The sequence below is a fragment of the Penicillium pulvis genome (assembly GCF_028828015.1).
Source record: "Penicillium pulvis strain IBT 33274 chromosome Unknown contig_1_segment0_segment0, whole genome shotgun sequence".
Classification (NCBI taxonomy): domain Eukaryota; kingdom Fungi; phylum Ascomycota; class Eurotiomycetes; order Eurotiales; family Aspergillaceae; genus Penicillium; species Penicillium pulvis.
The window spans coordinates 2713784-2736271 of NW_026643074.1; the positions used below are offsets into that span (position 1 = coordinate 2713784).

A 22488-nucleotide genomic window follows, 5' to 3' on the forward strand; every position below is an offset into this window, starting at 1 on the left:
TATACCATGCAAGCTGAGCAGTGAGTCTCGGCACCTCTACCGTCTTTGGTCATTGTGTATCGGGCTCCACTATGCCTGTCGTGCAGAATGCGAACGTGGGCGAGTCTTCTAGCGGGCCTGAGGTCTTCCTCGTCGGTCCCGACAATTGGAGGCAATACACCTACGCATTGTAGTGTGAGCTCACTGACGCGAGGCCTTGTATGCCAGAGGTAAGTCCGGACGTTGGAATTAAACTTGTTCAACCCCTCAATTCGCTGATGAAACATTAGCGATGTTCTCCGCACTTCCTCCCGAGGAACCCCTCACGAAACCATTCAGCATCGCTACCACAATAGCCGGCGTTTGACAAATCGGGAGCTTCGACGAACATTTTCGAGTACATCCGCGACGCGAATTCGATTGGAGGATGACGAAAATGAGGACCTTGAGCCACCAAAAAATAGCAGGGCTTCGAAGAGGCCGGTGCGACGACCACCTCCGGGACCCCCGAAAGACTTGAGAACTATCATTTTGTCACGGGAACCGAAGCCTCGCAAACCCAAATATATTGACCCGGAGAAGGTTCGCGAGATTGAGGCAAAGGTCCAAATGCTCCTGGATCCACGTCAGCTAGTCAATGAGTTTCTTGACTCAAGATACATTCATCTTGAAGACCAAATCGCGACAGCTCACTGTACCACTCAGAGAATATTTTGTTCTCATATCGAGGGGCTGAAGTCCCTAGTCCTCTGCAGCGAGGCAGATTGCCAGCGGATCGAACTTGAATATTGCAACTTCGTCTACCGCAATACACCCCAGTGGACGGCAGCCATCTCAGACATCGAAAGGGCGGTTACCCGATTGCGATATAAGTTCATTACAGGGCGCATAGAATATTCCCAGCTATTCATATACCGCATGAGAGAGCTACTTGAGCGAGAATACTTGAGCCCTCGCCAGTCGGCAAGGGCCAAGATTGACAGGCTTCTACAACCTACAGAAGATATGAGAGAAGAATACAGGTCGCTGCAATCATTGGGACTGGCGGTCCTAACGGGATTAAATGCCATCAAATCGCTCATTATTCAACTGAAAGTTCTTGATGAGCAGGGGCCTGATCTCCCTGGTCCGGTTTTCCAGGACTTCCAAATGGTTCTTGAGGCCCACAAACAAGACTTTGCCATGGCCGCGCACAAACATCGCGCCGACTGGTTCGCGAGGGTGCAGAATACTACTCTTGTCGCGTCGCAGTTCTGGAGTGCCAAAAAGCTCACCACTAATCTTCTTGAAAGTATGCCTGAACGTAACCCACGCAAAACGTTATCGCTTCTTTTCAGAGGGGGGTTATTGCAAGGCGATGACGAAGCTGTAAGAGAGTCAGCAAGAGTTTTTCTGTCTTTTCATAGGGACCAAAACCTAGTCGCCAATCGCCTGCGAAAGTCATACACGAAGAAATGGAGTGGGGTGAAGCCTGCCAATAGCCCCGAGCTAAACAAGGTCTGGCGACAGCTTGATGTGATGGCTTTATTTGAAACCCAACAGGCCTTGGACATGTCATTGCAGTATGAGGTATGGATATTGATGAAATCCCTTGAAGGAAAGTTCGGACCAATGTGGCCTGGTCTTGACTCCGACGCGAGCCGTGAGATCCAGAAGAACCTACACGAGTTCAGCGTGAAATTCAATCGGTCTAGAAAGCGGTTCGCGGCAGAACTTGAGATGTATCGACTGGCCAATTGGGCTCGACTCAACGTTGAAGAGAAGCTGCACAAGCTCGGGGAGCCAAACGATATTCAAGAACGAGGTCTGTTCAGGGTGTTAAAGCCGCTCAGTCAGGATCACTCACGCTTCAACCACTGGGCAAACCACTTTGTTGCTGTTTCTTTCAAAAATTGGAATTTGAATAGGCTTCTTAAGTTCAGCATGGAAGAAAGCGAAGAAAATGTGCATAATCACTATGTTCGCTTGGCAGAGGACCACCTTGAACAAATGAGCAGACCTTCCAGCTTTGTGCCAGAAATCGGCACCACGGAAACCAGAGAGAGTCGGCCCCAGCGAAACACGAAAGTTAAGCGTCCTTTATTTCCAATGCTGAAAAGAATGGGTCTCAACGAGGCATCGATCGCACCGGAGGCGCCATCCCTTCCATCAAAAGATGCTGCAAAAAGTACATCATCCTCACCACCTCAAGCCCTGACTACTACTGGCCCAAATGCCTCTCCAAGGGACTCTCCGCCAAGGCCCGAACAGGAACACACCGTGCAGCACCTCAAAATCCGGCCCTTGATTGAGAAATCGTCCAAGATGCCAATTGAGAACTCCGCAGAAATCTTTGATCAGAACCCTAGACAGACTCACAATGAACAAAGCGCGCGGCAACATGAACGACAGCGCGACGTCAAGCAATCGGCCAAGGATTTGAGTGATAAAAGGCTTCCAAGGCCCCTGAAACCCCCAAAGGCACAGCAACACAAGTCTCGCTCAATGCCAAGGCCGAAATCAAGCCAGGAATTGCCCGTCGAGGCAGCGACTGCTGCATCCAAGCCTGCTGGCCCCAAGGAAAAGAATAATACTTCGCCTGCTGCATCCAGATCAAAGCCTCTAGTCCGGTCTTCGAGCGTATGGGGCTTTTTCGCCCGTTCTGGAGGCTCGGCCGACGTCAGCCGAGAATCCATATCAAGAGCGAAGTCTAACCGATCTGTGCGACAGCTGCCTACTAAAGAAGTGACTCCTACATCAAAAGCCGCTAGCTCCACGGAAAAGAATGCTGTGGCATCAACTGCACTCAAAGACAAGTCTAGGCGACTTATAAAAAGGCCTCACTTAACCAAGCGGCAACGACAACCGGCCCTTGGTCCCTCGCGAAGCCCTTACCGTGTTCGCGATGTTCAACGTAAACTCGACTTGGACTTCTTGAGCGGGCAGTCAGCTGGCATCAGGCCATACAGCACCAGAGCATATTTTTCTGAGGCCAAGGCCAATGACAGCAGCGTTGCATGCATAGATGAACAGTCTTTGCCTCTTGGTGGTCCATCACCTGGAGAAAGCGCAGTCGGCCGGGAAGAAACCGTCAAGGATGGGGGACCTCCGCTATTCTGGACCCATAGTTCGCAACGTGGCCCTGGCGGACAGAAGTTAATTGTGCATTACTGCCGGACTCTGGAAAGCACGGAAGAAGTAGCCCGGCTGTTCCTCGGTAGCAAAGTCATTGGTTTCGATATGGAATGGAAGGCACAAGCGTCTGCGTGGGACAGTATACAAAGCAACTTGTCTCTCATCCAAGTCGCAAACGAGGAGCGCATTGCCCTGTTCCAGATCGCACTTTTCAAGCCAGGCCAAACCCTGAAGGACCTCGTGGCGCCGTCTCTTAAGCAACTGCTTGAATCGCCCGATATCACCAAGGTCGGCGTATCTATCAAGGCCGATGCGACTCGTCTGCGCAAATATCTTGGCGTTGAGGCTAGGTCTATCTTTGAGCTTAGTCACTTGTTCAAATTGGTGAAGTATGGTCTGACTCAGCCGAAGCTTGTCAATAAGAGAGGTGTGAATCTTAGTGACCAGGCTGAAGAGCATCTTGGATTGCCTCTTGAGAAAAGCGAAGATGTGAGATGTGGCGATTGGACTCGTCCTTTGAACTATCGTCAAGTTCAATGTGAGTTGCATTTGTCTTAGATATGATATATTGATATGCTGACCTTATCTTAATAGATGCTGCTACTGATCCGTATGCTTGTATGTGTTTGTTCAATGTTATGGACCAGAAAAGACAAGCTATGGACTCTGTCCCGCCTCTTCCCGCTCATGCGGAACTCAACCTGCCTATCGTTCTTCCTCCTCGAGAAAAGGAGCCAATAGCTTCTAGTCCAGCGGATGATTCTGGGGACATTGATGTTCGTTCTTAGGCGACATCGATCCACTTACTCCACTCTGCATGATTCTGGAATCCTTTCCTTTTTGCATATACCCCATCGCGTTTGGTGGACATTTCTTGTTATCTTTTGATTTGAATGTTGCCATATATCCAGAAAACCAGTTACTTACGTCAATTCATATACCTCAACCCGTGGACCCTAAGGTTCATCAAGAAGTGATATATATATCTATATAAGTCTATTGTTTGGTACCAAGTTACCTTCTGTAACACAGTTGGGAAGATATAGATGAGCAGATGGGGGTATATATTCATCCAGATCAAGTATATACATCAGGGATAGTCCATATCTCGAACCCTGGAAGCAACAACATATGCAAATGCAAGTTTATATGCATGAATCACCCTCTCAGAGGAAGTATCTTAGACAGTAACACTTCTTGTCGACAAAGCGGGCACTCCGGTTTCTCACGCACCCAGTCTCTCACACAAATCCAACAAAACACATGGCCACAAGTCGTAAGACTGGGATCCTTGAACGCATCCAAACACAATGTGCACTTCCTCTGCTGTCCATCTGGGATCCATGCAACCGCACCTGGATCCTCCTCGAGGTCATATCGAGGCGATGAAGCAGACAGCATTGGCACAGAAACGGGGTGTTGAATCGAAGCAATAACAGCACCACCCTGAGATTGTGTTGTCTCGGCCCCGGCACCCTCAGTGTCCGCATTATTCATGCTCTCGCCGATCTTACGCACATGCAGGAAGCCCTGCACAGCGGCCTGGAGAATCATCAATACACCCAGGACCTCATATCCGATGCGCTGCTCATTCTCATCAATCTTTTTAGTAAAGACGTAGCGCAAGCGCCAGATCCGTTTTGAAAGATGATAGTACGAGCCCGTAAAGTAGAAAGTCGCGATACTTAGTGCATAAATCGGCGACAGAGAGGTCATCGAATCCAAATGGTCAAGGATGTACTGTTGGATGCGCAGCTTTGTGAAGAACGGCTTCGACACCACTTTATTATTATTATTGAGGTTAATCGGTTTCGATAGTGTGGGCATCTGCTGCTGTGCTGCTCGGAGTTGCTGTCGCGCAATGCTCCGCTCCAGTTTGCTTCGCACCCGCTGTCGCAGCGCGGGCAGAAGCCGTTGCAGCCACCATGGTACTAGGATGCTGCTGAGGATGTATCCGACGCGGCGGGTGATTGCAGGTAGACGGAGGGAGTCATCTTCCAACTGAACGAGATCGCAGTATTCTTCGCCAAGTGTGCGGTTTCCGATTGCGGTGGTAAGAGAGAAGTAGAGAAGTTCGGTGAGATGCTTGATAGCGTCGGAGTAGGTGTGAGCGAAGCGAGCGCCTTTCAGCGAACGGATGATTGTTTGGGCTTGTTGTACGAGCCCTGCTGTCATGTACGCATCTTTCTCGTGTGAGCGAATAATATCTGGGGAGGTTGCGAATGGGTAGAAATGGGAGGGGGAGCCGAGGGCACCTCCGTCGGGGGTGGGAAGGGAAAGATTGGGGTCGTCGTCGGCCATTTTTGGGTTATTGATTTGAAACGTCCGTAAGACTAGATGGCTTGCGAAAAGACCAATGTGTTATGTCTTTGAAGGATGCAGGCACATCATTGAGGGAGAAGGTAGTATCAATAGACGGTTTCCCCAGAGTCGCGGTTTCCCCGAATAACGAGCCTCGGTCCCCGGTCCGATGAAGTCAGGTGACTTGTCCGGAGTTCCAGATCACATGGTGGGTGATGACATAACGGGAGCCCGTTTTGGGTGTATTGATGGTGGTAATTTATTGCGTACGGCGGGCAGCCGGAATACCCGCCAAATTACAATAATACGGCGTTAGAGGTCCAGACCCAAGCCAAACTGGATCTTTAATATGCTCCGGTTGGTTAGGCTAATTATAGGATGTTTCCTATGGTATTGGATATTGCAGGGTTGAAAGATCGTTTTTAAAACCCCCTGATTCACCCAGAAATCGCAAAAGTAGGGATTGTCTTCTGAGTGGATGCAACGATCAGAATGCCATCATCGTAACATGAAAGTGGATGAGGCACCAAGGCCGGAAAGCGCCCCCTGACTGCCGATCCAACAAGATCTTCGTCATGACTGGAGTGGATGGACACCCCATTAACTAATTATACCCAAAAGCCACTTAAGGTGACCCTCTCTTAGTGGAGCATCCACACTGCAAGCCCACTGCGGGCGCGTAATTCCTCGTTACTACCGTGCTTATTAACATCTGAAAGCGGCCGGGGAAAAGTTCCCTTTACCCAAAGTCCCCAAAGCTCACCCCTAGTCATTCTTTTTGGTTTACGAGTCCAGTACGTCTGTTGTTCACTTTTACACCCCACGGGGTTCGTATGTGCTTATTTTTGGGAAGATCTATTCCTCTCTCACTCGAACATCCCCTCCACCACCCCTAATCCATGGAATAATGGGTCCAGATCAACATGCGCAATTGGATGGCTTTGGGCTGGTCTTTCCGTTCCCTCTTCGCATAGCGGCAGTCTTGGTTGCAGGTAGGCTTTGTTCTGAATAGACATGTGTACAATACCTGACTCTCTTGACTGCAGGTTTCTGGGGATGGGCCATCAATTTACATTACCTGTCCAAACTCGACATTGTAAGTGGCCTCGACCCCTCGCGACATACCACGACAGACCATGAGTGCTAACCAGCACATCTTTCTAGGACGTACCTCGTCTTATTCAATATCCCTCTCATGACCCCAAAGCCTCACCTCCACAACGACCACACCATGTCGGGGCCTACCGCTTAGCCGCCACCTTCACAGTCCCTCTGACCATCTGGCTCCTTGTCACCTGGGCTGCGACGCACCACTCCGCAGAGCTGGTAGAACGTCTCGACTTTATCCCGCAATCGGTCTTCATCATACTCCTCCTTATTCTTATCTGGCCTTTCAATCGTGCCTCCCGCGCCGGCCGGATCCGGTTTCTCCTGACATTAAAACGGGTCGCCATCGGAGGTCTGGCGGAGCCCCAGAATGGCAAGTTTGGTGACGTTCTGCTGGCGGATGCCCTGACTAGCTATGGTCGCATTTTGGGTGATTTATACGTCAGCTTTTGCATGTTTTTTACCGACGGCATCTCGGCCACCTCGAAGCCAAATCGTGCCTGTGGCAAGGATTTCATTGTACCGATCATCATAGCAGTTCCGAGTGCTATCCGACTTCGCCAGTGTCTGACAGAATACGTGCGGGCTCAACGGACAGCACGGGGCGATTTCAACAACGGCAATCAACACTTGCTTAACGCGCTGAAATATGCTACCGCGTTCCCGGTTATTTGGTTGACCGCAAAGATGCGAAACTATAACCCTCTGGACTTTCACGGTTTCAGCGAGATGACCATTATGCGTCTATTGTAAGATTTCCACATACTTGAGCGTTATACCCCGCCCGGCCTAACAGATATGTAGGTTCATCTTCTCATGCATCAACTCCGGCTATTCCTTCTGGTGGGACGTGGTAAAAGATTGGGACTTTACTCTATTCTCTCCCGAGCGCCGCGACAGCCGTTATCCGTTTGGACTGCGAAGACATCGTTACTTTACTTCCGACCGGTTGTACCACTACGTCATCATCGCCGACTTTGTCCTCCGTTTCTCATGGCTCTTGCGTATACTGCCGGGACTCGCGTGGCTCCCGGAGACCGAAAGCGGTCTATTCCTGCTCATGATCGGCGAAGTCGCTCGGCGTTGGATGTGGGTATTTTTCCGAATTGAAGCCGAAGCCATCCGGAACGATCACGGATCTGGTGCAGATGACATTCGTCTCCCCAAATACAACGGCAACGGCAAAATCACCTCGGATTGAATCTGACAATCTGCTTTATGCGCCTTTTGCCTTTTATTTGCCATCCACGTTCCACCAGTATATCTGGAATGAGTATGAGACACAGAACACAACTTCATTAGCGGCCTTCGAGCAACAGTTTGCTCTTCCTCGTCTTCGGTTCTTTTCCGATATCCCCTTTCCCTTTGCAGTTTAGAACAGTTATAGATATGAGATTTGGATCTCTGGTTTTGCTCGGTGTAAGGAAGTGCATTTCTTGATTCGCCAGTTTGCCCGTTTGTTTACTACCCTCCTTGGTCGATTTGATTCTCAAAATTCACACGCCTATACGGCACGGTTTTTGTTTCTTTGCCTCGAGATAACTGTTACTGGGTTTTAGCTCGCCTTGAGCCTGTCTTTGGATGTGTTTTTGGGGCTTGAATGGACTAGGTGTTTTGAGGTATCCGCCTTGGTGGCGTGCATTGTCTTTCTTGACTTTTGGTTATTTTTCATTGTTTTTTTATCTGGCCTGAATAGGGCCAGATCGACGGATGCATCTGCCAGGCCTTTGTATATAAGTTTCCTTCACTTGGCATACTCTTCTGTCACTTTGGTTTTGATTGGGGCCTCGGGCTAGCATGTACATTATGGATTTGCAGAACAGAAGGTTCTCATCTTGCTCATGGATTGAATCCACATTATTATCCAAAAAGTGTTCCTCAAGGGTTGTTGCCTGAGGCAATTGAACGTAATCATCATATTCTTGGTTCTACTCCCCCCTCGACTCAAATGTCTACATGTTCAAGTAGTAATTCAGGCTGAAGACGAAACTAAACGATGCAATAAAGCAATGTGCAAAACGATCCAACATACATACAATTCCGAACAATCAAAAATAACAGCAATTCAAGTAGAACAGATCAAGCAGATAAGCCAAGAAGAACAAACCAAGAGAGTAAGCAAAGAGGAGCAGATAAAGAAAACAATAAGAGAAAAAAAACGAATAAGAACAACCCAAGAAGTACAGCCCAAGAAAAACAAATCAGATAGAAGAGATCCTGTAGGAAAAACCCAAAACAGTTCAACAAACCTAACCCTTTCTAATATAAGCAGGAAAGTCATTACCCTCCGTCCATATTTCCCTATATCAGATCAGCTCAACTCAGCAAGAGCATGGTATCAAAAACACTCACCAAGCCTCACCCTCCCTCCTCTCAAAATGCTCCTCAAACTTGCATTTCGACCGGGTACAATTCGGCATGTAGGGACAATGATGGCTAAAAAAGCACTCATAGTCCCTACAAGCCGTCCTTCTATTACAACGCCCCAATCGAGCCCGATATCGATGCACAGCAAGCTCCTCCTCAGAAAGCAGCACGTTATGCTCCATTGGACAAGTGACTCCTTTCTGACATTCTCCCTGCAGGTACTTATAGTTGCAGAAACCCCTGCTGTGGAATTTGACTTTCTGCAGCTTTTTGAGGTAGCTATCGCTAGCGGACTTATTATCCGGCTTGAAGTTTAAATCGTCAAGCCGGAAGCCGTCCATGTTGAGGATTATTCTGCGGGTGGATTTGACTGTTTGTATGGACATGTTTTGGTGATTTGGGCCGCCGACTGAGGCGTATGATGGTGTGCTTGGTGATAGAGGTGTGTAGCGGATTGAGATTCCGCCGTTGCCGGAGGTAATTAGGTTAGACCATTGTTGTATTTGTGCGTGAGGCTTGGGCTGGGGTTGTTCTAGTGGGATGTTGGTGAAGGATACTTGCGATGGCTGGCAGTGGGTGTAGGACGGTGATGCGGTTCTGAAGCTGGGGTTGTAGGTTGTAGGTTGAGAAATTGAGAATGTTTCTGGTGTTTGGACGAGGTCTGGTACCACGGGTGTCCAGAGTGGAAGTGTGATGTCTGTTGATTCCTTTACCGGCGAGGGCCTGGAAGAAGAAACACTCGTCAGGACCGGTAGCTCTATTGATCGTGCAGGGGAATTGTTGACGGACGTCGGACTATAGTCTGGTGATATACTAAAGTCTGATGTCGCGTTGTATTCTGATTCCTCACCAGTCAAACGGGTAGACCTGAACACACGGTCAAACTTGGTCATTGTAAACGGCAGCTGGGTCCGGAAGACTGGCTGCGCTGGTGTTGTTTCAACTAGCACGATGCGGTCTCTGCTGCGTGGGTCACTTGTGTACTGCTGGAGATCTTTCAGGTAGCCGGCATCATGGCAGCCGATCCAGAAGATTTTCTGGCACTGGATGTTGCTGTAAAAATGGTATAGGTTGTCTATGGAAAGTGAGTTGAGATACGCGAGAGGCGAATAGTCCATGGAACTTACTTGCCATCTTCCTGGCTGCGTTCTGCTTACCAGGACCAACATCCACAAAATCGAATTCACCACGGGTGACACTGAATTGCTCAGCAAAAGTGGACATGCCATATCTATAAGTGATCCTGGACTCGTGCATAATTCTGGAAAGTTCGTCGAGATCCGCAAATACGCGAACGACAACCGTTATATCTGCCCTATTCCCGGGCCCGTACATGTTTTCTCGAACTGCATGTATAATTCTTGAAGATGCCTCATGGGCTCCATATCCGTCCCTCTCTCGCAGGAGTTCCTCGCGGAACAAGGCTCCGTTTCCGTCCACAAGCACAACAGCAAAGTTGTCTCGAGTCTTGAATCATGATTTTAGTGCCATTTTTTTGTAGATTTGTTGAGGGTCCTTGATCATGGTGATGGGATGATCATTGGATGAGATACTAGACTCACATTTATTTGTACATTCGAGTTATTAGGGGCAACCCGAGAGGCAGACTTTCCAAACATGTTGATTGTAATATTATAATCCAAGGTATAATATATTACGAATAGAGGATGTGGAAGATATTGAACAACGAGGGCTATAACACCATTAAATATCGCAATGGGCCATTTTTTCCAGAGCAGAGCCCCATTTTCCCCCAAAGAAGATCACGGTGTTCTGAAACTCTAGTCATGTCGGTTAGCAATTCTCGGCGCTTAACCCAAGCGGGACGCCGAGTATCACCACCCGCATATCCCGAAACCAGTAGCGCTCAGTTCATAGGTTCTCAATAAACTATGGGATAAGAGACCAAGCCATAGTACTTTTGTGAGCGTTACGCTGCTTAAATTACGCACTCAGATGCTCTTAATGTCAATTGATAGGATGTTGATGAACTGCTGGGGCGGCAGAGCGATAAGGTCGCAGGAAAGCGAGACGCGGCTGAAAAAGACGCACTGGGATCATGGATATTTTTGGTCACTACCTTGCATGCAGCATCTTGGCATACCAGGGCCGTTCCTTGTACTTGGTTCTCGGTGTGTCTAGACCATCAAAAACCCCATTACTGGCTGCTTGTTCGGGAACTTCTAGAGTCACCACACAAAGTTTGAACTACAATCGCTGACCACGAAATTTACAGATATCTCATCTCGCATGCGGCAGCCTATTATTCAATCTTACTGGACTGATGAGGAGTAAGAAAAAGGTCGCGAAGCTGATTAGACCAAATATGTATTATAAACCGAACTAGACGTTTTCGAGGCAAGGGGCTGTATCTGGCCAAATACTATCTCGCAATATCCTCTTCACATCCATGTATACTTTCCACTAGCTGACAGTGGCTTTCGATAGACTCAAGTCTGGCCGCGGCAGGAAAACTTGATTCATGGATCATGCACTGCTTAACAGATGACAGGTCGGACGTATGGGCCTCGGGCTAGGATGATGGAGACCGGGGTGCGTGCCATGTCACTGGGACAAGAATTAATCCCCTTTCGTTCATGAAAACACAGCCTGCGGATTCGATGTTGGCGCAATCATCACTTCTAAAGACAGTCATTCTTTGCATTTCACATCTATCTTTCCGACCTCTTTTACTAAATCCTATAAGAGCATATGAGCCAAGGTATCCTCCTTCCCTAGCCACTGATTGATTTCGAACCGGGAATATTGTAGATATTGGCTTCATTTGATTATTTGAGCATTTGACTTCTTCGTTGTAAATCCGAGGTTTCTTTAGCAAAAGCTATATCGTGTGATGAAGCAGTATGACTAGTAAATTAGCGTACGACACATTGTGACGGTCAAAGTCTGTAATATGATGACGGATCAGCGGCATATAAGCCCTGACCAACTGACGGAGAATCACACCAAGGCGCTTCTTTGTTCCATCTGAATGGCCAGTAACACTTATGACATCAAGATGAGGTTCGAAAATCTTCAGTCTCTTTGCCTCGCAAATTTGGCTCAGGTGCGAATAGTGACGTACAAACAGAGAACTAAGAGTGATGTCAGAAAAACCGAAGACGCTTCGACAACCCTGGGACAAATAAATATCCTTCCTTCATTCAATCAAGTTCGAAGACGTTTGACCGTTCAGATCGAAGATAAATCAACTCAAACAGAAACTCTTGGTGGAGATACACAATGCCTGTCTCGGTCACCACAGACGTCAGCAACTATGAGGCTAAGGGATATGGCGATCTTAGCCATACGATGAAAGCCTTGACCTGGCAAGGAAAAGATTCGGTTAAACTTAGTCAGTTCACCCTTCACTTCATTCCCAACATCTCCACATACTTCGATCTTCCTGCTGATACCATATTCATAGTTGAGACGGCTTGTCCTAAAATCATCGATGAAGGCGATGTCATACTTAAAGTGACGGGCAGCACTATCTGTGGGAGTGACTTACACCTGTTGCACGGTATGTCGTGACTTTAACAATTAATGAACTGTCGCTGAATCCGCTGATGCGGTATCCGTTATCGACTTTTAGGGGCCATCCCAGATATGGAGAAAGGTGATATTCTTGGCCACGAGTTCTGTGGTGTTGTCGCAAGCGTGGGGTCGGCGGTCAAGACGGTCAAACTGGGCGATCGCGCTGTGGCGTCCTTCCAAATTGCTTGTGGGAAGTGTTATTACTGCAAGAAGAAGTTATCCTCAATGTGTGAGACGACTTGTGCAAGCCAGGATGCCTCTAAGCTATATGGGCGTCGAACATCCGGTGTGTTTCCTCTTTAAACAGCCATGCTGATGCTAGTGAAGTAGTTATACTAAAGTCCATCTTAGGCATGTTTGGATACTCTCACTTCACAGGAGGCTTTGCTGGTGGGCAGGCCGAATATGTTCGCGTCCCATACGGTGACGTGAATCTCCTTCAGCTACCTGATGACGTCCCCGATGAAAAAGGGCTTTATCTTTCCGATGTGCTAGGGACATCCTGGAATGCTGTGGTCGACACTGGGGTTGAGGAGGGCGACACTGTAGCAATCTGGGGAGCTGGCCCGATTGGGCAAATGGCAGCTGAATTCAGTTTCTTCAATGGTGCTAAAAGGGTTATCCTCATCGACGGCGGCCATGGATCATGGCGACTGGGATTTGTTAAGAAGATTCTACCCAAGCTCGAGACACTTGAGTATACAACCCTCCCAAAGGGCGAATCTGTCACCTCGGCTTTGAAGAAAATGTGCGACGGGCGCGGACCTGACGTAGCGATTGAGTGTGCCGCTGGTGAGTATGCGAAAGGATGGGCTCATTATTTTGAAAGGCTGTTAGGCATGGAAACGGATTCTTCTGAACTCGTTAATGAGATGATTACCTCTGTCCGTGCGTATGGGCGCTGTGGTATCACGGGCGTATATGCTGGCTTTGTATGTGGTACCATTCTTTTGGCAAAACAATTACGCTGACGTGGCAATGCAGTGCAATCACTTCAACATCGGCTCCTTGATGCAGACGGGGATCCGTCTTCATGGCAATGGACAAGCTCCTGTCCAGAAATACTGGAAAGACCTCTTGAAGTATATCCAGGAAGACAGGATTCACCCTCTGGATATGGTCACCCACCGATTCAAACTGGAAGACATGGAGATTGTTTATGATTTATTCAATAAGCGTGACCCTGGTATGCAGAAAGTCTTCGTCCAGACAAAGTTTTCCGCACCTCCAGCACCAGGAGCACCCGCGTTAACAAACCTCTGAGCTTCACTGTGCTTGCTAAAAGTTTAGTTCTTTGATTTCAACAAGCTCGAATGTTTCTCGTTGGTTTCATGTATTTTTAAGTATTGATTCGGTACCAAAACAACAAGATAATAATAAGAATACCTGTTCAATTTATATTGCAGTGAAAATTGAAACTGCAGCCCGGGAAGAAGGGTCCCTTCGCTATCGTGTTTCTCTAAAAACGAAAGCCCAGCCAAGACCCGCCAGAGAAGCTTGCTTACATTACAGGGAACTTCCCCAGAATCTTTATTCTCATAGCTTGCGTGCTGAGTAGAATAGCCCAAAATTAAAATATTTTTTCTACACTATGCCTAGGTATCAAAAGAAAAAAATGCGTTGCTTGCCATATTTGATGTTATGCGATGATATGAATGAATTTATATAGAACTAACTCCAAAAGATTTTTAAGATCCGAAATTCAATAATTGAAAGACCAAAAGACACAGACCTAATAATGGCTTACTTCAACCTCTGCAGATTCAAGCGATACACCCCTGGGCGTGATTCAAGCCTTCTGCAGAGATAGATTCAAGTCCTGACCGAGGACCTTCCCACCTTCCAGTTGCACCGGTTCCATAGGTTGAAACACGAAAAAGACACGTAAAATACCAGAATTGTCGTTCTTGTCAGTCATATTCCGCCAAGAATGAGCCGTGCCACGCTGAACAAATACATCACCCTTTTTCAGTAACTTTTTCTCCCCAGAATCAAGGACTAATTCCGTAGTGCCGTCAATTATGACACCATAGTCGACGGTCACCGTTCGATGCATCGGGACAGTTCCACTCGGTGGTACCTCAATAATTGTGCAAGAGGTGCCGCTTGGCGGATTCAAAGGCGTTGGATCCGAGAGTTGGGATCGATATTGCTTGATGTCAAGGTTGGCTTTGGACTCCGGGGTTGCGGAAGTCGGAGGGGAAAGCCCTTGCACAGGAAAGGTGGTTGTGATATAGGCCAGAGCATAGTCTGACGTTGCGGGCCTGCCTGGGGGAACCGGGAAGCCAATGAACGACACCTGCTCCCCAACCGCGTTGCTGAAGGTACCTTGGCCGCTTGGAGAATCGTGGGTTGTTATGATCCGACGAAGCGGCTTGGGTTCTCTTTGTCCGGCTGACATGGTGAGGTTAAGACCAGGAAAGAACAGGAGAGTTACTTAGACTATGATTTTGCACGCTCGGCAACGCTTTATATCTCATCAGCTCTACGAGGCATATGACTCAAATGTTAGATCATTGTAATATCCATAGTTTAGATCGAAAAGGGCGTCATAGGATGATATCACTGAGGCTTCAATCTAGCATCGATCATTTAACTATTCTGGAGATCCGAGGAATGCTTTCCCGCTTGGTAGAAGCTTTCTTACTGGAGGGACTGATGGCCATTTTGTCTTTTGAGGCCATCGTAGCCCATTCAACTTATTTACTGATTGAGCCCATCGTGGCAATACGGGTTTCAGCAATATCGCGAAGAGAGCTTCAAGAGGAAAAGTCCTTTGGTGATCATGCAGGAGAAGTTTACTGGGGTATCTTGAAGGCAATTTTTGGAAGTGAGGTATTGCAGACCGGAATAAGCGTCCGGAAGTATGTGTCTGGATCGGTTGCAGTTCACCGAAGTCTACGCTACTATAGAGATCACCCCTGGTCACCTGTACATACCATACGGCCCGACAAGGGTTTACTGGAAAGTGCTATAACCTAGCGTGTTCCGAGTTGGGGCTGGGGAACCAATGTCTGATAGCTGACATACCTGGGGATTAAATCGAACTTCTTTTTTGTAGAGGAAAGAAATTTATTTAGGAAAGAGAAACCCCAACTATTGACATGATAATGGTGAAAGAAACGTACTTTGCGCCGAATGCAAAAAGCTCCAGTAAAACGCTAAGGAATAAATAAACTTATATAATAAAATGGGGTTGCCAAATATAGCACACGAAAAAGTAAGAAAAGCTGAAGCTCAATGTCGTGAAAGAAACTCATTTCATCCCTGTCGTACAACATAGTCAACCTCACCGACGACTCAAGTCAGAGTCTCGAGGGGACGTATGGCTTTCGAACAAATCCTCCAGGTACGCGCTTGGTGCACGGCCCCCAGGAGCCTGGCTCAGGTTCAAGGAGCTCGTAGATGCACCCACATGCGAGTGGCGCGCGTTATGTGGCGCATCATGGTATCCGCCAGTAGGTGGAAGAGACGGCGAACTGGGAGGGTAGCCCGGGTTGGCTGATTCTCGAACGGGTGTGGAACTACCGGCAACAGCGTAGAACCCGGCAGGAAGGTAAGTCGAATTGCGGTTGCCTGCAGGGGTGTTCAGACTGGCATGCGACCCACCCCCACCACCTGCAGTGGGCGAATAGAACAAGCCACTATGATTGCTGGAGACTCGTCGCGACGGCTTATAGCTTGCGCGAGTGGCTGTGCCCAGCTTATCGAGAGAGACGTCCATGGCTGGTTCGGTGGGGTACACGGCTGTGGACCGCTTCTTACGGCTACCACGCAGAAGGCGCTTAGACTCCGCGGACTGCGCCAGAGCGGCGCGCCGTACTGAGCGATTCACTGACCATGCGACCATGCCCCGCCAGGCTAGGACGGCTAGTCCGATAAAGCCTAGAATCGCGCCAACGGCGATAAAGACTGTTCCTTCTGGTGTGTTCGATGTTTGCATGTATGGGGCTCCGGCGCTGGGGGGCACGGTCACGATAACAGCGGAAGTTGTGGTGGATGATGAGGAATCGGATGAGGTTGTTGATGCCGTTGTTGTGGAAACGGAGGATGTGGTGCTGCTGTCAGACGAAGTCGAGGACGTTGAGGAGGTGGTCGTCGTTGAATCCATGGTTGTAGATGTGCTCGAGGACTCTGACGTCGTACTCGAACTAGTTGTGCTCGATGTTGATGTAGAAGAGGTGGATGAGGTAGTCGATGTTGACGAGGTGGTGGAGGGATCGTCGGTGGTCTGGGCGTCGGTAGCCGCAGCCGCAGGGTCCGCAGAAACTCCAGCAGCGATGACAATCAGAAAGATAAACAGGACCAGGAAATTTGGCTGGGCTTTCCCAAGCCTTTGTGGTAGAAATCGCATGCTGCACTTGTTGGTCCGTAAACAGTCGATCAGTTCTCCACAGCGGGTCAATCGGGGTAGGCGGAGATGCAGGGTGCGTCGAGAACAATGAAATCTTCGATCCAAGTACAAAAATCACTTTGAAAACCTGTGGGTATTACAAAGTAGGGAAAACCTTGCCTCTGGTTCGCTTCGTCTTTGCAGAAAGCTCGCTGGTGCTGTGTTCCTGATTCAGGGGAACAACGGTCAGCAGGTTTTCTAGACGAGTGCGCAACCCATGGAGATCTCCAGTTGAACGAGTGACAGTCTCCTCAATAAGAACAACGAGCGCCAGAGGATCCAAGAGAAAGGAAACGACGGTAATTGCAAAGCGAGAACTCTGGGGAAGCGAAAAGTTGCCAAGTCGCCTTCGCTACGCTAAAAAGGGCGCCTTAGGCCGATGTGTCACATGATGACTTGATTCTACCAGAAATAGCCATTGTGATATATCATACAAAAAATGTGGAAGAACAATGCCCCTGACCCGAAATTGAAAAGCATAAAGCCAATTGTAGCATGCATTGAGCAAGGCGTGAATCTGCATACAGGAGCCTGCGCCAATAGCTCACTCAATTACTGCTGCTTCTTCTGCACAGCAGCTGATGTATCCTTCTCAAAGGCAGCGTAGGGAACCTGAAGACTGCTCAAAGCACTGATACCAATGTACAAAATACTGAAGAAGAAAAAGGAGGCCAGGAGGCCCATGAAGATACCTGACATCTGATTAGTCTTGAAACACAAGATGGCCACATTCAAGAGGTATACGAACCAGGAGTGAAGTATTGGTATTCATCGAACAAAGATTGACGACGATCGGACTCAGACGAGCTCGAAGGAGACGAAGAAGAAGAGTAATCGCGCTTGAGGTCTGTGTGCATGCCGTCCTGATCGAACTCATCGGAGGGCTGGTATACGACAGAGTCGCTCTCGGGGAATTCCCGAGGCGAGGTGACGTAAAGGAGGGTATACTTGGAGTCGGAGGGGATACGATCAATGATATCGGCCAGAAGACCATCTAAGAAATTAGAGCGGAACCATTACAATGCAGCGGGTAGTAACATACCATTGTCGGAAAGCTGGTTGGCGCGGTCAGAACCCAGAGAAAGCATGGGAAACTCAATGTCAATGACTCGAGGACCCGACTCAAATTGTGTGGGATAAGATCCAGCTTGAAATCCTAGTCAGCGATAGCTCTCAGGTTGTATCCGCGATGCCCAAAATGGGCCACCATGGCAACTCACAGGAACCGTCGATCGCGGTAGTTTGCGCCTTGCAGTTTTCCACCAGGAAGTTCTTGATCTGCTTTGCGTCCAAGAGGCCAGCGACTTCGTTGACGCTCATGTGGGATCGAATGAACTTGTCCTTGCCCAGCATCTTCGCCCCGAGGCGGGGTGCCGACTTGCGAGTGGAGAAGTCGGTGCTGTGCACGCCAGGCTGGGTAACAACAACATAGTAGTCGGATGGGCAGGTGTTCAGGGCAGAGGAGACTTCATCAAAGACTGAGGAACCGGTCTTGATGTATGCGGAGTTCGCCAATACCCTGCAGGAACGATTAGCTGGCGACTAGAGCTTCAACTGATTTGGTGGCACATACTCAGAAGTAGAGGCCAAGAAAAAGGGAGAGGTGTCTCTGAAAGCATCGACTGCAGCTGCCCCAAGGGCGAGCAGCCCGAATCTGCTCATATGCATTGTGTATGGTTGGAGATGCTGTTCGGGGAGGGTGATGTTGTCAACGGGAGGTCCGACTTGGCCTCGGAGGCGGTCGACGGGTCCGGGCCCGCCTTGAGCTTTTTTAGATCCAACTTTTTTTTTTCGGGTTCGATCATACTTCTACGACAACGTCGTCTTTCGACTTTTTATTCTAAAACTTGCGACCTCGTGAACCAATAAGCCAGTCTCCGCCATGCGCCATCCTAAAACTGTGGGCGGTGCCTACCCCAAAAAACGCAAGTTGACTCCCAAGGTGGAAGAAGTCAATTTCGACACCGATGCCCGCCAGGAATGGCTCACTGGGTTCCACAAGCGCAAGGTGCAGCGCGCTAAGCATGCCCAGGAGGTCGCGATCCAGAAAATGAAGGAAGAGAAGAGACATGACCGCGCAAGGGTATGTGGCTTCTGCCTTGCAGTCGGGAAAATATTTGCTAATATAGTACGCCTCCAGCTTCGCGAAGAACGAGCCGCCGACATGAAAAGGATAATGGAGGAGCACAAAAACCACCTTAAGCGCTTGAAGGAGGAATTCAGCGAGGACAGTGACTCCAATGCCGAGGAGAGTGACGAAGAGGAATGGGGAGGCATCGAGGAACCGCCGGCGGTTGACTACGAAGCCGAATATATCGACGAAGACAAGTATACAACTGTGACCGTTGAAGAAATGGACACATCCCGAGATGCTCTCCGGAAGTCGGCGAAAGGAGAGGATTCAGAGGAGGAAGAGGAGAAGCCAACAAAGACGCCAGAGCCAGAGGCTCAACCCGATAAAAAGGTTCGCAAGACTACACACAAGCCTAAGCAGAAGAAGAAGCAATTCCGATACGAGAGCAAAGGAGATCGCAAGATTGCCGCGTCAAAACAGCGGTCATCAAAGTCGAAGAAAGCCAAGGCCCGGAGAGAGCAGTGATGGAAGGCATTCGAAGGAACAAATCGTTTATACCATATTGTTTAAGTTCTTGGGGGGTTATTCATTTTCTTTCAAAGATTGGCTTGTCAATAAAAATTCTATGATTCACGAGAAGATTGTCCAGAAAAAGGCAGTTGATACGCGCAACAGGGGGACACCGTACTCAATATGGCATAAAAATGCTAAAGGACACCCTCTCCACCTTGGTAGAGAGGCAAGTGACACAATCGATCACATTGTGAAAAAAATAGCTGGAAAAAGGGGAAGAAAGCCTGCATCCAACCCAACGTCTCCTTACACTCGACATCGATACACGGTAGCCTCATCCATCTTAAACGTTGCTGATGGAGACCTCGAGCTCGTGCAGCTCCTTCTGCAAGTCGTTGAACTTCTTTGACATCTCCTCGTACTTGGCCTCCCACTGGTCACGCTCTGTCTCGAGGGCCTGGACCTTGCGCTCGTAGTGGCCGGCCTTAACGTCGGTCTGGCGGAGCCTGAAAGAAACCCATATGTTAGCATAATGATCAAAAATAACCCGGGTGTAGGTCGTACTTCTCGTTGGTCTCACGGAGAGTCTTCTCGTTCTCCTCGGCCTCCTCCTCAAGGAGCTGCACGCGGCGCTGAAGGGCCTCGTTCTGGGTGTCGTGCTGGGCACTGGCACCGGCAGCATCCTTAGCATCCTTAACGGAGTTCTCCAGCTTCTCAACCTCCTCCTCAAGTAGGGAGTTACGGTGGTTGAGCGATGTGATTTCCTGCTCCTTGGCTAGGCTCTCCTGCTCAAGGGTACGGATCTTGCTGTTCAGCTCCTCATTCTTCGTGTGGGCTTCATCCGCCTCGATGCGGAGGTTGTTCATACGCTGTTGTCAGATTGTATTAGCATCCTGTCAGTGGCCTGGCAAAGATGGTGGGTGTGGTGGGCATGCTGCGGGTGATATGCACAGAGGGGGCAAAGGAACAGCTGTCCAAGCTACCCCGCCGGACAGGGGTCTTAGGGGAGACTCACCTCCTTGATACGATCCATTTTGAGATAATCAACAGGGAAAGAGATAATATGTATGAGTGAAAGGAATAAGGCTTTCGCTCAGCGAGCCGGAGTAGTTGGAATGAGTTGGCGGGGTTGGTGGTTTGGGGAAGGAAAGTTGCTGACTACTATTTACAAGTACCATCAGGCACACGCTCATTTATTTTACTGCTTTTACTGCTCTTTACGCCGTACCGTACACGACTACCGCCCCGCTTGTCCGTTTGACCAATCACCACCCTTGGATCAGCGCGTCTCCACGGGCAACCGCTACCCGACAACAAGTGCTCCCATCTAGAACTTGTCCCAACCGCGTCTTCAATTCACCGTCTTTTCGAGATTTGCATGTGTATCCACAATCACCATCCGCCACAATGCTGGCCCTTCGTGACCAGGAAAACCTGGTGAATGCTCACCAGACCGCCGCCGCCAACAAGCCTTTGAACCAGGGAGTAAAGCAACTCGGCCCCAAGACTCCCGGTAGGAAGGTACGCCTCAATGACGAAAACAATACCATCGCATTTGGAAAGCAGACTGTCAAGGGCAATGGAAACCGCTTGGAGAATGGAAAACCGGGCAAAGATGCGTTCGTGACGCCCATGGGTATGTTGACCTGGAATAATTACATGAGAGAGAAACGGCTCGCAAGGATAGGAAGCTGACGAGTAGCTCCACCAGACACGAAGAACCGAGCTGTTTTGGGAAATAAGACAACCAACCTCAAGGCCAAAGGTCTCCAGACTCCGGCCCCATTCGGAGGAACGTTGAAGCCCGAGAGAACCAACCGCAGAGCGTCTACTCAGAAGGTCAAAAAGGCTGCTCCGGTCACTCAGCAACCCCAGACAAAGGTTCATTTGGATGCGCCCCAGGATGATGTGGCGGATATTGAATATATGCCCCCAAGGGCTCGAGGTATGACTTCAGATGAAAAGTAAACAAACCCGTGCCGGCGTTGCTGACGGATATTAGATCTCCCGGACTTTCCAGATGACCTTGCCTATGATACTACGTACCCTCAATTCCGGCCTCGGAACCGTGCCCTGGGATTGGAGAGTGTGTACGGACGACAAGAAGTCGGCCGCGACGGCCTGACAAAGAAGCAGCGCAAATTCCAGGAAGATTCTGCTAAGTGTGACAAAATGGTTGACGAAATGATCATGAAACAGCTCGACGCCGTGAGTTTCAATGAGCGCAGCGAAGATGAGGCCGTTAAGCCAGTGGCACGAGTGCCGCTGGGATCGACTACCCGCTCTAAGGCACCATCCTCCAATACCAGACCTTCTCGAAACATCCCTACACTACGATCTCGTGAGGCAGCAGCGGCTCTGTCTGCACCCAAGACTAGATCCGCCTCAGTTAGAGTTGCTGCAGCTCCCAAGCCCAGTGTGGTATCCTCCCTGTTGATGCCTAAGAAGAAGGCCCGGGTTCCTACTAATCCCTCGCCCATGCGGAACACCGCAGCTGCAATGAACTCCAACACCACTGTTGGTTATTCAAAGGGCCGTAGTGTCTCATCTACGTTGCGGGAGAATGAGGTCAGCGCAAAGACTCCTCTTTCCCCCGAGACCTATATGCAGCTTTACGGACCGCCTCCTCTGGATTCGGAGATGTGGACTCGGTGCAAAGCTGCAGGCTGTTTTGACACCGATGAGAATGCTGGACAGGAGCTCCAAGAGTGTCTCCCCACTTTCGTCGAAGATGAAGAGGCCGACAGCTTTCAGCTTACGCTGTAGGCGTCACATCGTCACACCGCCATTGATTGTATTGCATAGTTTATTGAACTGATCACTACCACATGATTATTATGATGTCTTATTTTGCGTGTATTTGGTTTATGGGACTGGAGTGTCTGGAATTGGGAGCCTTGGAAGGTCAGGAAGGGTTATTATCGGCGTATCATATGGAAATTGAAGGTCTTCGGCTCGACCGCGGATCACACTGTTTCAGCCACCCCACTTCTATGAAGATCGCTCTTAGCACAGCCAGGCGAGACGCACGAATAACTTTGCCACACATGCAGAATAATTCCACGCCCTCTGAGGGACCCCACGGCACCCGCAGACCCTGCAT

The 22488-nt window shown here is 49.2% G+C and overlaps 11 protein-coding genes across 11 annotated transcripts; 5 read left to right on the top strand and 6 right to left on the bottom strand.

Annotated features, from left to right (window-relative positions):
* Nucleotides 1-141: 141 nt before the first annotated feature.
* N7503_003962 (3'-5' exonuclease) lies at nt 142-3881 on the top strand (the record flags this gene model as incomplete). Its single annotated transcript, XM_057063509.1, has 3 exons — nt 142-209; nt 270-3631; nt 3688-3881. Coding segments are annotated over 3 exons (3624 nt in total), but the record flags the coding sequence as incomplete, so codon positions are not given.
* A 370-nt stretch (nt 3882-4251) lies between these two features.
* pex10 (ubiquitin-protein ligase peroxin 10) lies at nt 4252-5394 on the bottom strand (the record flags this gene model as incomplete). The annotated part of the gene is made up of 1 exon (XM_057063510.1): nt 4252-5394. One exon carries the CDS (start codon nt 5392-5394, stop codon nt 4252-4254), a length of 1143 nt encoding a protein of 380 aa, XP_056924425.1.
* Nucleotides 5395-6301: 907 nt separating this feature from the next.
* N7503_003964 (EXS domain-containing protein) lies at nt 6302-7702 on the top strand (the record flags this gene model as incomplete). The annotated part of the gene is made up of 4 exons (XM_057063511.1): nt 6302-6386; nt 6441-6490; nt 6559-7250; nt 7306-7702. 4 exons carry the CDS (start codon nt 6302-6304, stop codon nt 7700-7702), a joined length of 1224 nt encoding a protein of 407 aa, XP_056924426.1.
* Nucleotides 7703-8849: 1147 nt separating this feature from the next.
* Nucleotides 8850-10487, bottom strand: N7503_003965 (uncharacterized protein; the record flags this gene model as incomplete). The annotated part of the gene is made up of 3 exons (XM_057063512.1): nt 8850-9943; nt 9996-10335; nt 10431-10487. The coding sequence occupies 3 exons, from the start codon at nt 10485-10487 to the stop codon at nt 8850-8852; spliced, it is 1491 nt and encodes a 496-aa protein (XP_056924427.1).
* A 1624-nt stretch (nt 10488-12111) lies between these two features.
* N7503_003966 (zinc-dependent alcohol dehydrogenase) lies at nt 12112-13668 on the top strand (the record flags this gene model as incomplete). The annotated part of the gene is made up of 4 exons (XM_057063513.1): nt 12112-12391; nt 12464-12691; nt 12757-13337; nt 13390-13668. The coding sequence occupies 4 exons, from the start codon at nt 12112-12114 to the stop codon at nt 13666-13668; spliced, it is 1368 nt and encodes a 455-aa protein (XP_056924428.1).
* Nucleotides 13669-14194: 526 nt separating this feature from the next.
* On the bottom strand, nt 14195-14806 carry N7503_003967 (cupin domain-containing protein; the record flags this gene model as incomplete). The annotated part of the gene is made up of 1 exon (XM_057063514.1): nt 14195-14806. One exon carries the CDS (start codon nt 14804-14806, stop codon nt 14195-14197), a length of 612 nt encoding a protein of 203 aa, XP_056924429.1.
* Nucleotides 14807-15694: 888 nt separating this feature from the next.
* On the bottom strand, nt 15695-16759 carry N7503_003968 (uncharacterized protein; the record flags this gene model as incomplete). Its single annotated transcript, XM_057063515.1, has 1 exon — nt 15695-16759. The coding sequence occupies one exon, from the start codon at nt 16757-16759 to the stop codon at nt 15695-15697; it is 1065 nt and encodes a 354-aa protein (XP_056924430.1).
* Nucleotides 16760-17183: 424 nt separating this feature from the next.
* On the bottom strand, nt 17184-18576 carry N7503_003969 (Ac45/VOA1 transmembrane domain-containing protein). The gene is made up of 5 exons (XM_057063516.1): nt 18372-18576; nt 18019-18317; nt 17841-17945; nt 17547-17792; nt 17184-17490 (listed from the first exon to the last, which is right to left on the bottom strand). Exons 1-5 carry the CDS (start codon nt 18464-18466, stop codon nt 17351-17353), a joined length of 885 nt encoding a protein of 294 aa, XP_056924431.1. The 5' UTR covers nt 18467-18576; the 3' UTR covers nt 17184-17350.
* N7503_003970 (rRNA-processing protein RRP17) lies at nt 18577-19453 on the top strand. Its single transcript, XM_057063517.1, has 2 exons — nt 18577-18881; nt 18939-19453. The coding sequence occupies exons 1-2, from the start codon at nt 18681-18683 to the stop codon at nt 19395-19397; spliced, it is 660 nt and encodes a 219-aa protein (XP_056924432.1). The 5' UTR covers nt 18577-18680; the 3' UTR covers nt 19398-19453.
* A 275-nt stretch (nt 19454-19728) lies between these two features.
* N7503_003971 (tropomyosin) lies at nt 19729-20418 on the bottom strand (the record flags this gene model as incomplete). The annotated part of the gene is made up of 3 exons (XM_057063518.1): nt 19729-19891; nt 19950-20254; nt 20401-20418. 3 exons carry the CDS (start codon nt 20416-20418, stop codon nt 19729-19731), a joined length of 486 nt encoding a protein of 161 aa, XP_056924433.1.
* A 374-nt stretch (nt 20419-20792) lies between these two features.
* Nucleotides 20793-22151, top strand: N7503_003972 (uncharacterized protein; the record flags this gene model as incomplete). The annotated part of the gene is made up of 3 exons (XM_057063519.1): nt 20793-21021; nt 21097-21330; nt 21388-22151. The coding sequence occupies 3 exons, from the start codon at nt 20793-20795 to the stop codon at nt 22149-22151; spliced, it is 1227 nt and encodes a 408-aa protein (XP_056924434.1).
* Between the last annotated feature and the right edge of the window lie 337 nt (nt 22152-22488).

Coding starts and splice junctions, on each gene's coding strand:
- N7503_003969 (XM_057063516.1), bottom strand. CDS start 18,466: ATGCATATGAGCAGATTCGGGCTGCTCGCCCTTGGGGCAGCTGCAGTC. Junction 17,946..18,018: donor TACCGCGATCGACGGTTCCT/GTGAGTTGCCAT, acceptor TAGGATTTCAAG/CTGGATCTTATCCCACACAA. Junction 17,491..17,546: donor ATACCAATACTTCACTCCTG/GTTCGTATACCT, acceptor ATCAGATGTCAG/GTATCTTCATGGGCCTCCTG.
- N7503_003970 (XM_057063517.1), top strand. CDS start 18,681: ATGCGCCATCCTAAAACTGTGGGCGGTGCCTACCCCAAAAAACGCAAG. Junction 18,882..18,938: donor AGAGACATGACCGCGCAAGG/GTATGTGGCTTC, acceptor GTACGCCTCCAG/CTTCGCGAAGAACGAGCCGC.